The sequence below is a fragment of the Macrotis lagotis genome, chromosome X (assembly GCF_037893015.1).
Source record: "Macrotis lagotis isolate mMagLag1 chromosome X, bilby.v1.9.chrom.fasta, whole genome shotgun sequence".
Lineage (NCBI taxonomy): Eukaryota > Metazoa > Chordata > Mammalia > Peramelemorphia > Peramelidae > Macrotis > Macrotis lagotis.
Window position 1 is genome coordinate 543174521 of NC_133666.1, and position 13894 is coordinate 543188414.

Sequence of the window (13894 nt, forward strand, 5' to 3'; positions counted from 1 at the left end):
GAGGTGGGAATGAGAAAGAAGGAAAGGAAAGAGGAAAGGAAGAAAGGAAAGGAAAGGAAAGGAAAGGAAAGGAAAGGAAAGGAAAGGAAAGGAAAAGAAAGGAAAGGAAAGGAAAGGAAAGGAAAGGAAAGGAAAGGAAAAAGGAAAGGAAAGGAAAGGAAAGGAAAGGAAAGGAAAGGAAAGGAAAGGAAAGGAAAGGAAAGGAAAGGAAAGGAAAGGAAAGGAAAGGGAAAGGAAAGGAAAGGAAAGGAAAGGAAAGGAAAGGAAAGGAAAGGGGAAGGGAAGGGAAGGGAAGGGAAGGGAAGGGAAGGGAAGGGAAGGGAAGGGAAGGGAAGGGAAGGGAAGGGAAGGGAGGAAGGAAGGGAGGAAGGAAGGAAGGGAGGAAGGAAGGAAGGGAGGAAGGAAGGAAGGAAAGAAGAAAAAAGAAAGGGGAGGTAGAAAGAATGAATGAAAGCAAAAACAAAAGAAAAAGGAAAAAAGAAGGAAAGAAAAAGAAAAAAGAGAAAAAGAGAAAAAAGTCATAAAAGAAATTTTGAAAACATTCAGGATCCAGTTTTTCCCTCTGGATGTGGATAATATTTTCTATTACTTGTCTCTCAGAATTGTCCTTATCACTGAACTGCTGAGTGGAGTTGCATCAATCATAGTTGATCATCTCACATTGCTGCTTTTAGTGTGTGTAATGTTCTCCTGCTTCTGCTCACTTCATACAAATCTTTGTTTTTCTAAAGTCAGGTTACTCATGACTTCTTACAGAATAGTAGTATTCCATAACATTCATATACCATAGCTTACCATTCTCCAATTGATGGGCATCCCCTCAATTTTCAATTCTTTGCCACTACCAAAAAAAAAACACTATAAAATATTTTTGTATATGTTGATTCTTTCCCCTTTTTTATGATATTTTAAGATCATACTCATAGTTGATATTGTTGGATCAAAGAATGTGCACAATTTTATCACTCAGTATACTTCCAAATAATTCTCCAGAAAGATGGATCAGTTTACAACTCCACCCTCAGTGCTTTAGTGTCCCAGCTTTCCACATCTTCAACATTGATCATTTTCCTTTTTTGACATTTAAACCAATGTTATATGTATGAGGTGGTACCTCAGAATGGTTTTCATTTGTATTTCTCTATCAGTAATTTGGAGAATTTTTTCATATTACTATAGATATCTTTATTTTTTCTGAAAAGTATCTGTTCTAATTATCTAATATCTATCAATTGGAGAATGATGCGTATTCTTTTTATATATTTTAGAAATGAGTCCTTTATCAGAAATAACTAGCTGTGAAAATTGTGTTTCCCAGGTTTCTGCATTCCTTCTAATCTTGGTTGCATTGGTTTTATTTGAACAAAAACTTTTTAACTTAATGTACTTGAAATTATTCATTTTGAAATTTATGTTCCCTATATCTTCTTTGGTCATAAATTCCTCCCTTCTCTCCATAGATCTGTCAGATAAGATTATTCCTTGTTCTCCTAATTAGCTTATGGAATCAGGCTTTATGTTTGAATCCTGTACTCATTTTGACTTTATCTAGAAATGTTGTGAAATGTTGGCTTATGCCTAGTTTTTGCCATACTTTCTTCATTTTCTAAATAATGAGTTCTTATCTGAGAAGTTGGAGCCAATGGATTAATCAAACTAAGTTACCATAGTCATTTACTACTATATCTTTTATAGCTAATCTATTCTACTGATCCATTTCTCTATTTCTTAGCCAGTATCAGATAGTTTAGATAATTGCTATTTTATGATGTAGTTTTAGATCTGGCATAGCTAGGACACCTTCCTTTACATTTTTTTCCCATTGACTCTTGATATTCTTGACCTTTTGCTACTGTTTTTTCTAGTTCTTTAAAACAAGTTTTGGTATTTTGGTATGGCACTGAATAAGTAATTTAAATTAAGTCGAATTGTCATTTTTTATTATCTTAGCTCAGTCTAACCATGAGCAACTGGCATTTTTTTTTTCATTTGTTTAGATCTGCTTTTATTTGTGTGAAAAGTGTTTTGTGATTGTTTTCATATAGTTTCTTTTTTCTTGGGAAGGTAGATTCCTGAGTACTTTATGTTGTCCACAATTACTTTAAATAGGATTTCTCTTTCTATCACTTGCTATTGGGTTTTGATAGTAATATACAGAAATGTTGATTTATTTATGTGGGTTTATTTTATATCCCCTTTACTAAAGTTGATAATTATATTAAATAATTTTTAGTTGATATTCTAGGATTTTCTAAGTGTACCATCATATCATCTGCAAAGAGACAGTTGCTTCTTCATTACCTACTCTAATTTCTTTTTCTTTTCTTATTTCAAAAGTTAACATTTCTGATAAAATATTGAATAATGGTGATAATGAGCATCCTTGTTTCATCCTTGACCTTACTGAGTTTTCCCCATTTACATATATATATATATATATACATGCTTGATGATGGTTTTAGATAGATACTGCTTATAATTTTAAGGAAAACTTCATTTATTCCTAAATTCTCTGTTTTTAATCTTAATGAGTGCTCTATTTTGTCAGAGACATTTTTGGCATCTATTGAGATAATCATATTTTTTGTCAATTATCTTATTGATATGGTCAATTATGCTGTTTTCCTAATATTGAACCATGCCTGCTTGACTGGTTTAAATTCAACCTGATCATAGTGTATTATTCTAGTGATAGATAATAAGTAATTCTTTACTAAAATTTTTCATCACTCATTAGGGTGATTGGTCTATAATTTGTTTTGGTTCTTTCTGGTTTAGGCATCAGCACCATGTTGGTTTACTAAAGGGAATTTGGCAGAACTCCCCCACCTTCTTTTTCAAATAGTTTATATAGAATTGGAGTTAATTGCTCTTTAAAAATGCTTGATAGAATTCACTTCTAAATCCATCTGGTACTGGAGTTTTTTTTCTTAGGGAGTTCATTGATGACTTGTTCAATTTCTTCTTCTGAAATGAGAATATTTATTTCCTTTTCTGTTAATCTAGACAATTTACATTTTGTAAATATTTATCTATTTTCCTTAGATTGTCAAATTTGATGGCATATATACATACACACACACACACACACACACACACACACACACACATACACGGGGGGGCAAAATAGCTCTGAATTATTACTTTAATTTCCTCCTCACTAGTGGTGATTTCACTCTTTTCATTTTTGATGTTATAATCTTCCCCTACTAGGATTTTGTAGTAGCAACCTTGAAAATTCTCTCTCTGGCATTAAAAGATTAGATCCAGCTTTTTTTTGGATAAAAAAAAAGCTTGGATCTATACTCCCTATACCCCAGAAGCAGAGCTAAAACAAGAATGAGCAAAAAAGTTAAATGAGCTCTATAAATATCTACTTTACTGTCAAAAAATGTACTTTACATTTTTAATGCTATAATTTGGTTCTCTTCTTTTTTTTTAAATCAGATTAGCTAAAGGTTTATCTACTTTATTGCTTTCCCCACCCTTAAAACCAACTCATTTTTTATTTGTTAGTTCATTAGTTTTCTTACTCTCAATTTTATCAATTTCTTCTATGATTTTCAGAATTTCTAATTTGGTTTTTGATTATTTTTAATTTGTTTTTTCCCTTGCTTTTTTAGTTATAAGCCCAATTCATTGATCTAAAATTTATTCATGTAATCATTTAAAGATATAAAATTTCCCCTAAACACTGCTTGGCTGCATCCCACATGTCTCATCATTGTCATTGTATTGGAAAAAAATTGTTGGGTTTTTTTTAACAATGGTTTGTTTGATCAACTCATTCCTTAGTTTTAGGTTGTTTTGTTTCCAATTAACTTTTTAGCGAGTCTTTCCATGGCCCTTTATTACAATGCAATTTTTATTGCATCATGATCCGAAATGAATACATTTTTTACTATTTGTGCCTTTCTGCATTTAATTGTGAGCATATATGCTGTAATACATGCTCAATTTTTGTGGTCATAGCACAGTGCTATCCCCATTCAAAGTTCTCCAGAGATTTCTCATAAATGACTTTTCTAAAATTCTATTCACCTTCTCAACTTCCTTCTTTTTTTATAGCTAGATTTATCTAATTCTGAGAGGAAGAGGTTGAGGTCTCCCAATAATATAATTTTGCTATCTTTGTCTTCCTCTAATTCCTTTAGTTTCTCCTCTAATAATTTGGATGCCCTATCACTTGGTGAATATATGGTTAATATTGATTTTACTTCATTTTAGAAAGATGTAGTTTCCTTATTCCATTTAATTCAATCCATTTTTGTTTTGTGTTTGTCTGAGATAAGGGTTGTTACATGTGCTTTTTTTTTACTTCTCCTGAGACATAATACATTCTGTTACAGCTTTTTACCTCTATACTGTGTGTATCTTTCTGCTTCAAATGTGTTACTTGTAAACAACTTATTGTAGGACTCTGGTTTTTAATCCACTCTGTTATCCACTTCCTTTTAATGGAAGAATTCGTCCCATTCATATTCATGGTCATAATTACCAACTCTGTATTTCCCTCTACCTTCTATTCCCATTTTCATTTTTCTCTCTCCTTTCCCCCTCATTCCTTCTCACCGGTGTTTTGCTTTTTATTGTTGTCTTCCTCAATCTGCACACCCTTCTATCATCTCATTTCCCTTTCCTTTTTCTTTCCTTTTTTATTCTTTTCAAAAAAAATTTTACTTTTCCCCCCTCCCTTTTATAACTCCCTTCTTCTCTTTTCTTTCCTCTTTCCCCACCTGGGGGGATATAAATCTCTAAATCCAGTGGGGAATGAATGTTATTCCCTTTTTTGAGTAAAATCTGTTGAAAATAAGATTTACTCAGTGCTCACACCATACCTTCTTTCCCTCAACCATAGTGGATCCTTTGTCTCTTCATATGATGTTATTTATCCTCATACCTTTCCTCCTCCTAGCAAAATCCATTTTTTCATGTCCTAATTGTTTAATGGTTGTCTTCCACTCACTCCCATTATCAAAGTATGCTCCTTTCAACTGTTCTGATAAAAGAACATTTCTCAAAGGTCAGAAGCATCCTTGCATCATAATCATTTGTTATTTTACTATGATTTGTTGTTTGATCCACTCATTCTTTAGTATTAGGTTATTTAGTTTCCAATTAACTTTTAACTTTAACTTTTCATGGTCCTTTATTACATACAATTTTATCACATCATGATCTGAAAAGAATGCATTTTACTATTTCTGCCTTTCTACATTTGATTGTGAGGATTTTGTGCTCTAATACATGGTAAATTTTTATGGAGGTGCCATGTACCACATAGAAAGTTTACTCTTTTCCATGATTATCAAGTAGAATCACTCCCAACTATCCCAATAGAAATACAACCCACAAGAGCTGAAAGTTTGATCACATCACAGTCAATTTCTACACATACCCTCTTTCTAAGTATATTCCTTTCAACTCTCTTAAGAGAAAAACAATTCTTAGGACTTGCAGGTATTGTCTTCCTGTGTAGAAATGTAGACAATTTAGTTTTATTGACTAATATTTTCCCCCTTTCCATTTACCTTTTTGTACATTTCTTGAGACTTGTATTTGAAGATCAAATTTTCTATTCAGTTGTGGTCTTTTTATCAAGGTTGAAAGTATTTCGTTTAAAGAACATCTTTCTCCCCTGAAAAGGATATGCAGAGTTTTGCAGGGTAGTTGATTCTTTGCCGTAATCCAAGCTCATTTGCTCTCCAGAATATATTCCAGGCTCTCCAATCCTTTAGCTGATAAATCCTGTGATAAATTCTCACTGTGACTCCCTGGTATTTAAATTGCTTCTTTTTTGGTCACTTGCTGTATTTTCTCCTTTAGCTGAGAATTCTGAAGTTTGACTACAAGATTCTTGAACTTTTTATTTGGGGGGGGGAATCTCTGGGGAGTGAACAATGGATTCTTTCAAGAACTATTTTATCATCTTCATCTAGGATATTAGGGTTATTTTTCATGGTAATTTCCTGTAAGATATTGCGTGGGCTTTTTATCTGATTGTGACTTTCAGGTCCATAGATCATCTCTCCTAGATCTGTTTTCTAGGTCAGTTATTATTCCTAAGAAGTATTTTATATTTTCTTCTATTTTTTTTCAACCTTTTTGTTTTGTTTGATGGATTTTTGTTGTCTCTCGGAGCCATATGTTTCCATTTGTCAATTCTGGCTTTTGGAGTTTTATTTTCATCAGTTAGCTTTGGCTGATTTTACTTTTAAAATTGTTTTCATCAGTTAGTTTTTCATAATTCTCCTGCATGACTCTTGATTTCTTTTCTCCATTTTTCATCTTCTTTTGTTTTTGAAATCCTTTTTGAGTTCTTCCAAGAGTTCCTTTTATATTTGAGATCAATTCATAAACCCCTTTGAGGTTTCACATGTGGGCACTTTGTCCCTGCTTCCCTCTTCTGAGATAGCATTTTTATCATCCATATCAGAATAGCTCTCAATGGTTAGTGGTTTTTTTAAGGAAGATTTTTTGTTACTTTAATAGTTAAACTCTGCTCCTGTGGTACAGGATGTTTAGAGCAAGGGTTTTGGGTGCTAGGGACTGTGAATCTGTGGTTTCCTTCCTGCGCTAGGGTAGCCAAAATGCTGCACCAATACTCTGGGGTTCTATCCTTGCTCTCTAGGCTGAGGTTAAGCCCCTCACTGCTGGCCTACTGAGCTTGGACCTCAGCTGCGTTGGGACCTAAGTCTTGCTCTGGAACTGCAATCGCAGCTGAGACCTGAGCTACGCTGTAGTTATGAGCTTCTTGCTGGCTCCCCAGTTCTTCCACCTACACTGGGCTACACAAGTCTTTCACCCACTTGGGACAGACGATTTCCTGAAGTTCCTCCAGTCCAAGATATCTCACCAGAGTTGTTTCACTGTTTATTTGGAAGGGTATTGTGGCTTTAGGATCTGTTTAGAAGCATCCTTCAATTGTTTCAGGAAAAGCTCCAGGAGTTTCCCAGCTTCACACTGCCATCTTGGTTTCATACTGCTATCTTGGTTCCACCCTTTTGGAGTTTTTTTGTTTGTTTGTTTGTTTTTAGCAAAAATGCTGGAGTTGTTTGCCATTTGCTTCTTCAGATCATTTTACAGAGAGGAAACAAAGGCAAAAAAGGCTTAAGAGCCTTAGACAGGGTCACACAGTTAGTGACCAGATTTGAATTCAGGGCATTGAGTCTTCTCAACTGGAAGCCCATATTCACTGCACCACTTAGCTACCCTTGTTAACGACTAATTTTTTTATGTATGTTTGTTATATTTAGATTCTGACAGACCAGTGAACTCCCTTCTTGAAGATACCCAAGCATCCTGTAAAGAGTGGTTGTAAAACACATGGTGTTCCATTTAATCACTGGTCTAGAAGTCAGCTTCCTGGGCTCTTGGTCTCAAGTTCCTGTCCCCTCCTAGGAGAAAAGAATCCTGTCCATTGGTCTCTTTTTCATTAAGCTTGATCCAAAGTTGTTCAGTTTTTTATGGACCAAATCCAGGAGAGATTATAAGGTACACAGGTAAGTCAGTTATATCTACAGCTTTGCTTTTATCAGTTGTGCCATATGATTACCTTCAACATCATCATTTTATAAGTATTCTATCACTCCCATCTTCATATGGTTTGAGTCAAGGTTGATTACAAGGAAGCACTATAAGGTAACACAGGACAAAATGGGGGTCAGCAGAGAAAAATCATTTAGATCAACTTCATTGAAGTAAGAAGAGTAAGTATGGAAGATGAATTCAGGTCAGGTTTTTCCTGGGTCCCTTGTGAAAAGTGAGCATGAGAACCAGTACATCCTGTAAGGTTCTTCTCTGGGTGAAGCAGAACAGTCATGGAGGGATTTGGATTACAGAGGGACTGGGGAACCTGAACCTGGGCACCGATTTTGATTTGTGCTGGGGACAATACTTGGGTAATTGGTTACTAGTTGACATTTGAACTCCCCACCAATGAGAAAAAGAACTTTTGATCATTACTGGAGCTCTTATTTCTGCCAGGTGTCTTGTGGGATTTGAGCTTCCTTGATATTTCTATTAGAGAGAGGAGGCTATTGAGGTCTTTGTATCCCTCTTCACAATCTCTGCCAAGACAAAACTTATGATTCCCATTCACAAAAACTATAAACATGACATTCTGACATATTTAGTACAGATATTAACAACTAAGCACGACTCTATGCCTAATTGCTTTTCAGTATCATCAATCAATGCCATCAGGACCCCAAGCAAAATCTTAAGTTAAAAGTTCATCCTTAGTACTCTCCATAGCCTTTGCTTATCTTCTGAGCCCATTCCTCCACCTATCCCCTCCTTTTCCTTCCCAAGAATCCACTGTCTTCATATGGTTCTCATTGCCAAAGTCTCCCCAGAAAGTACACCACTGTACTTCACATCAGAATTTCATATTCATAATTGACATTTTCTTCTTCTTTACTCTAAATTCCCATGACCACAGAATAGTGAATTTCAATTAAATGCTGAGGAAGAAAATTATTATCACAGTTTGCCACATGTTCTTTGAGTAAATATTGATGAGACCAGGATGAAATTCTTTTGGGTTTATGGTGGCTCTTGTCAATGACTCTGCCTTTTGATGCCTATTCAATGACCTTTAGATTCTAACAATTTTGTATTTTTTTGTTTTTATGGCCATTATTCACATTAAGATATACATTATTGATAGGAACATTTTAAAACAATAGATCATAAAAAAATCTCTTGACTAGTAAAGATGATTTTTTCCCTTGGGAGTCTTTTCAGAATTCCTTGACTACTTAGGGTCACAGGCAGATTCATTTCTTACCCTAACCCATCAAGACCTGAGGTTTTTAAGTTGGTTCTTCTGAAAGGTTGCAAATTCATGAATAGAATCTCTTATTTCACCCCACTGCCAGAATTACTTCTGTTTTTCTGCCCATAATTAATCTCCATAATCAACTTTTGGCTTATTTCTCTTCTAGCTATGCTTTACCACATGATTTTTCCATTGCATAGATCAAAGCACCATACACTTAAGGTGAGTCCTCTTTGTTCAAGAATGGCATGAAATTATTCTTACTGATATGAAATTGTGATTTAAAAAAATTCTTCTTCCTAAGTTTCACTCTCACCATCCCTACCCTTTAAACTCAAATCCATCAAAATCTGTCTTGGTTTGCAATAGTTTTAATAAGCTACATTCTTTTATATCCTATCTTTAGTTTGCTCATCATGGTTATCCAAATAATAACTGACTGTTAAAACTTAAGAGCTTTTAGAATTCAGGGACAGTGCCTTAAAATTTGACTTTTATCTATCCTATGCAGTACTGTGTATTCATAGACATTTATTAACTGGTACCTAAAGTACTGATGAGAGATTAAAGGATACATCACATAAACAGACACACACACAAAGTGAAAATAACAATTATTTATGGTATATGTGAGCATGGTGCTATTTAGATGACACAGAAATTAGATGTTATGATTAAAAAAGAATAGTCAACTCCTGGTCTCAAAGCAGTCTAAAATGGATCACACTTTGGAGACAGAGAAAAAGGAAGAAAATAAGCAATTTTGTATTTTAAAAAATTGGGGGCTGTTAGATTTCTATGGTTTTGTTGATATATATTGTATTTTTAGTTTCATTAGGAATAGAGAACCAAAAGAAAGCCAACAGAAGAAAGACAGAGTAGAGAATTTAGGAAAAGAGAAATATAACATTAGGAAAAATTAATGACAAGGGAAGAAGTGAGTAAAAATAATTTATTTGTTGGAACAATTTCCATGAATGATCCTTTAGAATCATGTTAGAGCTGAAGGTGTCTTAGAGATTATCCAGTCTTTTCATTTTATAGACGATGAAAGGGAGGTCCAAAAAAGGTGAAGAGACTTTTTTTCTATGACTATGCCTTTAAGGCAAATCCAGGACAACAATAATGACAAGAATTATAAAAACTAACATTTATATAGTGCCTACCATAGGCCAGGCACTGTACTAGGCATTTTATAAATATTGTCTCATTTGATCCTCACAACAACCCTGGGAGGTAGGTACTATTATTATACCCATTTTACAGATAAGAAAACTGAGGCAGACAGAGGTGAAGTAATTTGCCCAGGGTCACACAACTAGAAGGTGTCTAAGGCTGAATTTGAATCTAGTCTTCCTGACTTCAGGCCCAGCACTCTAGCCATTATGCCACCTAGGTTTCCTTTTTTCCACATATCAATTACATCTATTAAAATGTCTTTTCCCAGCAATGGATCCCATATGCAGACTTCTCAAGTATTTAAGCAGCCATTTTAAAGTCTGAGAGAGGTTGAGAAGAGGAGAGAGGAGGCCTAACAAAGATATGCACAGTCCCCTCATACTGTAGGATCTTTTTAAAAAGCCAAATGATTGATGAGAAACAGTAGGGAAAATAAGCTCCATCCTACTCTACTAAAATTTCCATTAATTTAGTACCAAAGAAGTAACTAAAACCATCAGTCCTTCATATTAACCAAGTTTTTGATTAATTGCAGGATACCTGAAGCCCTCCTGTAGGGAAATGGCAATATTCTGTGGAAAAGAAAGAAGAGTGAATCAAGGTAGATTTGTTGATATAGTTGAGCCCTTTTTTTCTTTAATTCATTTTTATGTAATCTTTTCCTTTTAAGTAATTTTCTGTGGTTTCTTTGAAAACACTCATGCTAAAGAAATGAATGATAGATCTAGATGAATAAAACAATCTTTTAAAAATATCTACACAGATGGAACATGGGTAACATGAATAAATTAAATCCACAGATGCTTTTTCTAAACCTCATTCTGGTCAAAAATTTTAGATCCCCTATCCCAAACAGAACTGTTAGTAATTAACTAAATTGATTTATTTGAATTTTAGCTTATTTCTTTATCCACTGATGTAATTAGAAAATGACTAAGGAAAAAGAGAAAGAATAGGTTGGAAAATTCATAAACTGGAAAATTAACTATTAAATAATTGATGACTGACATTTTTCATAATTGAATGTAATAAACTCATAAACAATTCTTGGTCCCCTTTAAATTCTTCTAAGGAGCATAACTTACTGTATTTTTTGCAAATGAGTTTCTGAAAAATGAATAGTAAATAATGTACATTGGGATAAATTATGTCTTTGAATAAGGGATAAAGAATTACACCCGCATTTTCTAAGACAAAGTATATTTCAAAAAAGGAAGTTAACTTCCATTTATCCCTAACTCGTTTTCATACTCTAAAATAGAAAAGAGCTTGCTATTAGGACTTGCCATAAATCTTCTCATTCCTAGAGAGGGTTGCTGTGAAATAAAATCACAAGTGATATAGACAAGTCAAAGAAAATACATCTTAACTAAAAATAATAATTACATGGAGGGAAAACAGGGAAACTTTTGAATAATTATCTTTATTAGTGTACTTTAAAAGGTACATTATAAACCTGAGCTACTGCATTTGTACATTAATCATCATTTGCCCTTTAAATTATACACTTACTGTATTTCAAATTATCTTATGAGTTTATTTGACCAAATTTGAAACAGAAATATTTTAAAATACTTTTCTTATTCCTGAAATAACTAATTTACTCCAGCCCCAATTGCTTAAAAACTACTAGCTTATAAAGAGCTCAGGACATTCTCTCTCAATTTTGCAAAAAAAAAAAAAAATTATTTTCAAAATTGCAAATATGGGCAGTGTGAGAGCTGGTCCCTTAACCCTTGTGAATTCTTAGAAAACTAAGTTGCTTCTTGTTGCTTATTCTACCTTTTAAAAAGTGGGTATTTAATTGACCAGCTATATTAGGATGGAGTGGTAAGATTAACTATATACTCATCCTTTTAGCTAGCATAAAATATCAATAACTCCCTTTCTATATGACCAGTATAGAATGGCCCCCAAAGGGAAAATTTGCCACAATTGAATGACAAGAAGCAAACCAATGCAACCCTACTTTTTTTCCTACAAGATAGTTATGTTTTATTACAAAATGTTATATGAAACACTCTCCCAATACCGGGTAAAGGAACTTCTAAAAATTATTAAAATTAAGTTCCATGAAACTAGTTTAGGGCTTTTTAGGACAAACAATATCAGAAAAAAAAACACAACTTCTGGGATCCTTGAGAAGAGATATTTATCCAATATTTTCTCCCATAGTGGACAAATGATTATTTTATCATTCTATTTCAATGCTACCAAAATATAGCATACAGTGTTTACAAATGTTTTCCTTCTAGTAACAGTATCACAGTATTCGAAAGTAGATTCAAACATGTTTTGAATAAGGTCACTATGATCTTCTGTAAAAGTTACAGTAAGTTCAGGCAGAATGCTTATTGCTTAGATCTTAAAGCAAGCCACTTTCATACAGCTGTAATTAAAATCTAAGTATGATTATGAGGTTTTTTAGAAACACTGATTAATACTTCTTGCTCTTAAATACTCAGATAATAAAGAAATGCTACAATTTTTTTAAAATAATGAAAAGGAGATGCAAAACCTAAAATGAGGGTGAAAATTTTTTTTAAAGTACCTTGTAAGATAGGTAAATAAACATGTAAACATAGCTTTATTATTCAGAGCTTGGAAATCTAGCAGCAAAAGAAATTCTTTGCATATAATGCAGTGCAATGGATATTTATTTTTTTAAAAAGATCCTCCTCCCCCCAATTTGGAACTACTGTACTTAGAATGAAATCCATCAAGGAAAATGATTTTAAAATGTCCACTTGCTTTATACAGAATTGCAAGAGATTCTCACCTGCAGCAATACATCACTAGTAGCAAGATTATGCAAAACTGTGTTCTGGATAACTGACTTTTATGGCTCCCCAGTAACAAGCTCGGATAAGGCAGATCAAACCTAAAAGATAAGCAATAGCCCAAGAAACATAGGTTGCATGAAATCGCCTGGCAAAATCTTGTGTACCAACCTAAAATGAAAAGGAAAACAAAATAATTCAGGGTTAGAAAATCTGAGAAAACAGCACTGTAAATGATGAAAAATTGCATATTACTACTTTGAAAACTTCCCATTCTCAACATCTAAAACTATATCAACAGATAGGGGAAAAAAATCTTCCCAAACAATATTTACTAAAGCATTGAATTTGATAGGATGGTAAAATATAGTTAATGTAATGTAGATGTCCTCAGATCTTTATTCATTTATAGAAATATCTGTTAACAATTAGCTTTACAGAATTATTAGACACAAATAAATTTTTAAAAGCATCCAGTCTTATCTGACCAGACGGAATAAAGGTAGTACAGTTGATAGTATGAGATTAAGTACACTTCCCTTGAGAGACAGAGGAGAATAAAAATTAAATGGTTGCAAAAGGATTAATTTAGTTCAGGTCTTTGAGCCTTCTCTCTATGCCTATTAAACTTTGTTCTTTTCTCAGACTAAATCCTTCCCACCCTCTCTCAGCAAGTATTGAGGGGAAAAGAAACATACTTTTCTATACTCCGTGTCCATAGTCCTTCTGTTTCAGAAAGAATGAGCCACAGGACAATGGGAAAATTAGTCCCAGCAAGAAATAGAATCCAACTGACATCGTCTTTTAGTTCCACAAGGTCAGAAGACTCAGAGATGACAGTGACTTTAGAAATCATCCAGTCCAGCCCCTCATTTTACAAATGAAGAAACTGGGGTCCAGGAAGTGAAGTAACTTGTTATAGTCATGCAAGCAGTAAGGGACAACTTTAAACCAAGATTTTCAAGATTAGGACTCTTTTTGCTATACCATTTAACTACCACTATATTGTAGAGCTAAATGTAGAAAACTTTATTAATCTCACCATTGACATAACACTTACAGTTAATCCAACTCCAATGAATATACAAATCATTCCAATGGTAATATATGCACAGCAACGTCTTCGAGGAAGTGCACTACCCACTGAGGAACT

General features: G+C 33.7%; 1 protein-coding gene and 1 long non-coding RNA gene across 4 annotated transcripts in view; one reads left to right on the top strand and one right to left on the bottom strand.

The window, feature by feature from the left end:
* Positions 1-13894, top strand: part of LOC141497356 (uncharacterized) — a 38311-nt gene that overhangs the window by 7190 nt on the left and 17227 nt on the right. For both annotated transcript variants that reach the window (XR_012471305.1, XR_012471304.1), the window contains exons 2-4: positions 7257-7502; positions 8949-9004; positions 10497-10562. This is a non-coding gene — a long non-coding RNA (uncharacterized LOC141497356). The remainder of the gene's footprint in view (positions 1-7256; positions 7503-8948; positions 9005-10496; positions 10563-13894) is intronic.
* Positions 894-13894, bottom strand: part of PIP4P2 (phosphatidylinositol-4,5-bisphosphate 4-phosphatase 2) — an 88343-nt gene continuing 75342 nt past the window's right edge. Inside the window, exons 6-8 of one of the 2 annotated variants that reach the window (XM_074200003.1) lie at positions 13802-13892; positions 12741-12912; positions 894-10533 (exon numbers count right to left, since the gene is read on the bottom strand). In XM_074200003.1, coding sequence (XP_074056104.1) covers positions 12769-12912; positions 13802-13892 — 235 coding nt within the window. In that variant the 3' untranslated portion in view covers positions 894-10533; positions 12741-12768. The other variant, XM_074200002.1, reaches the window with a different exon arrangement.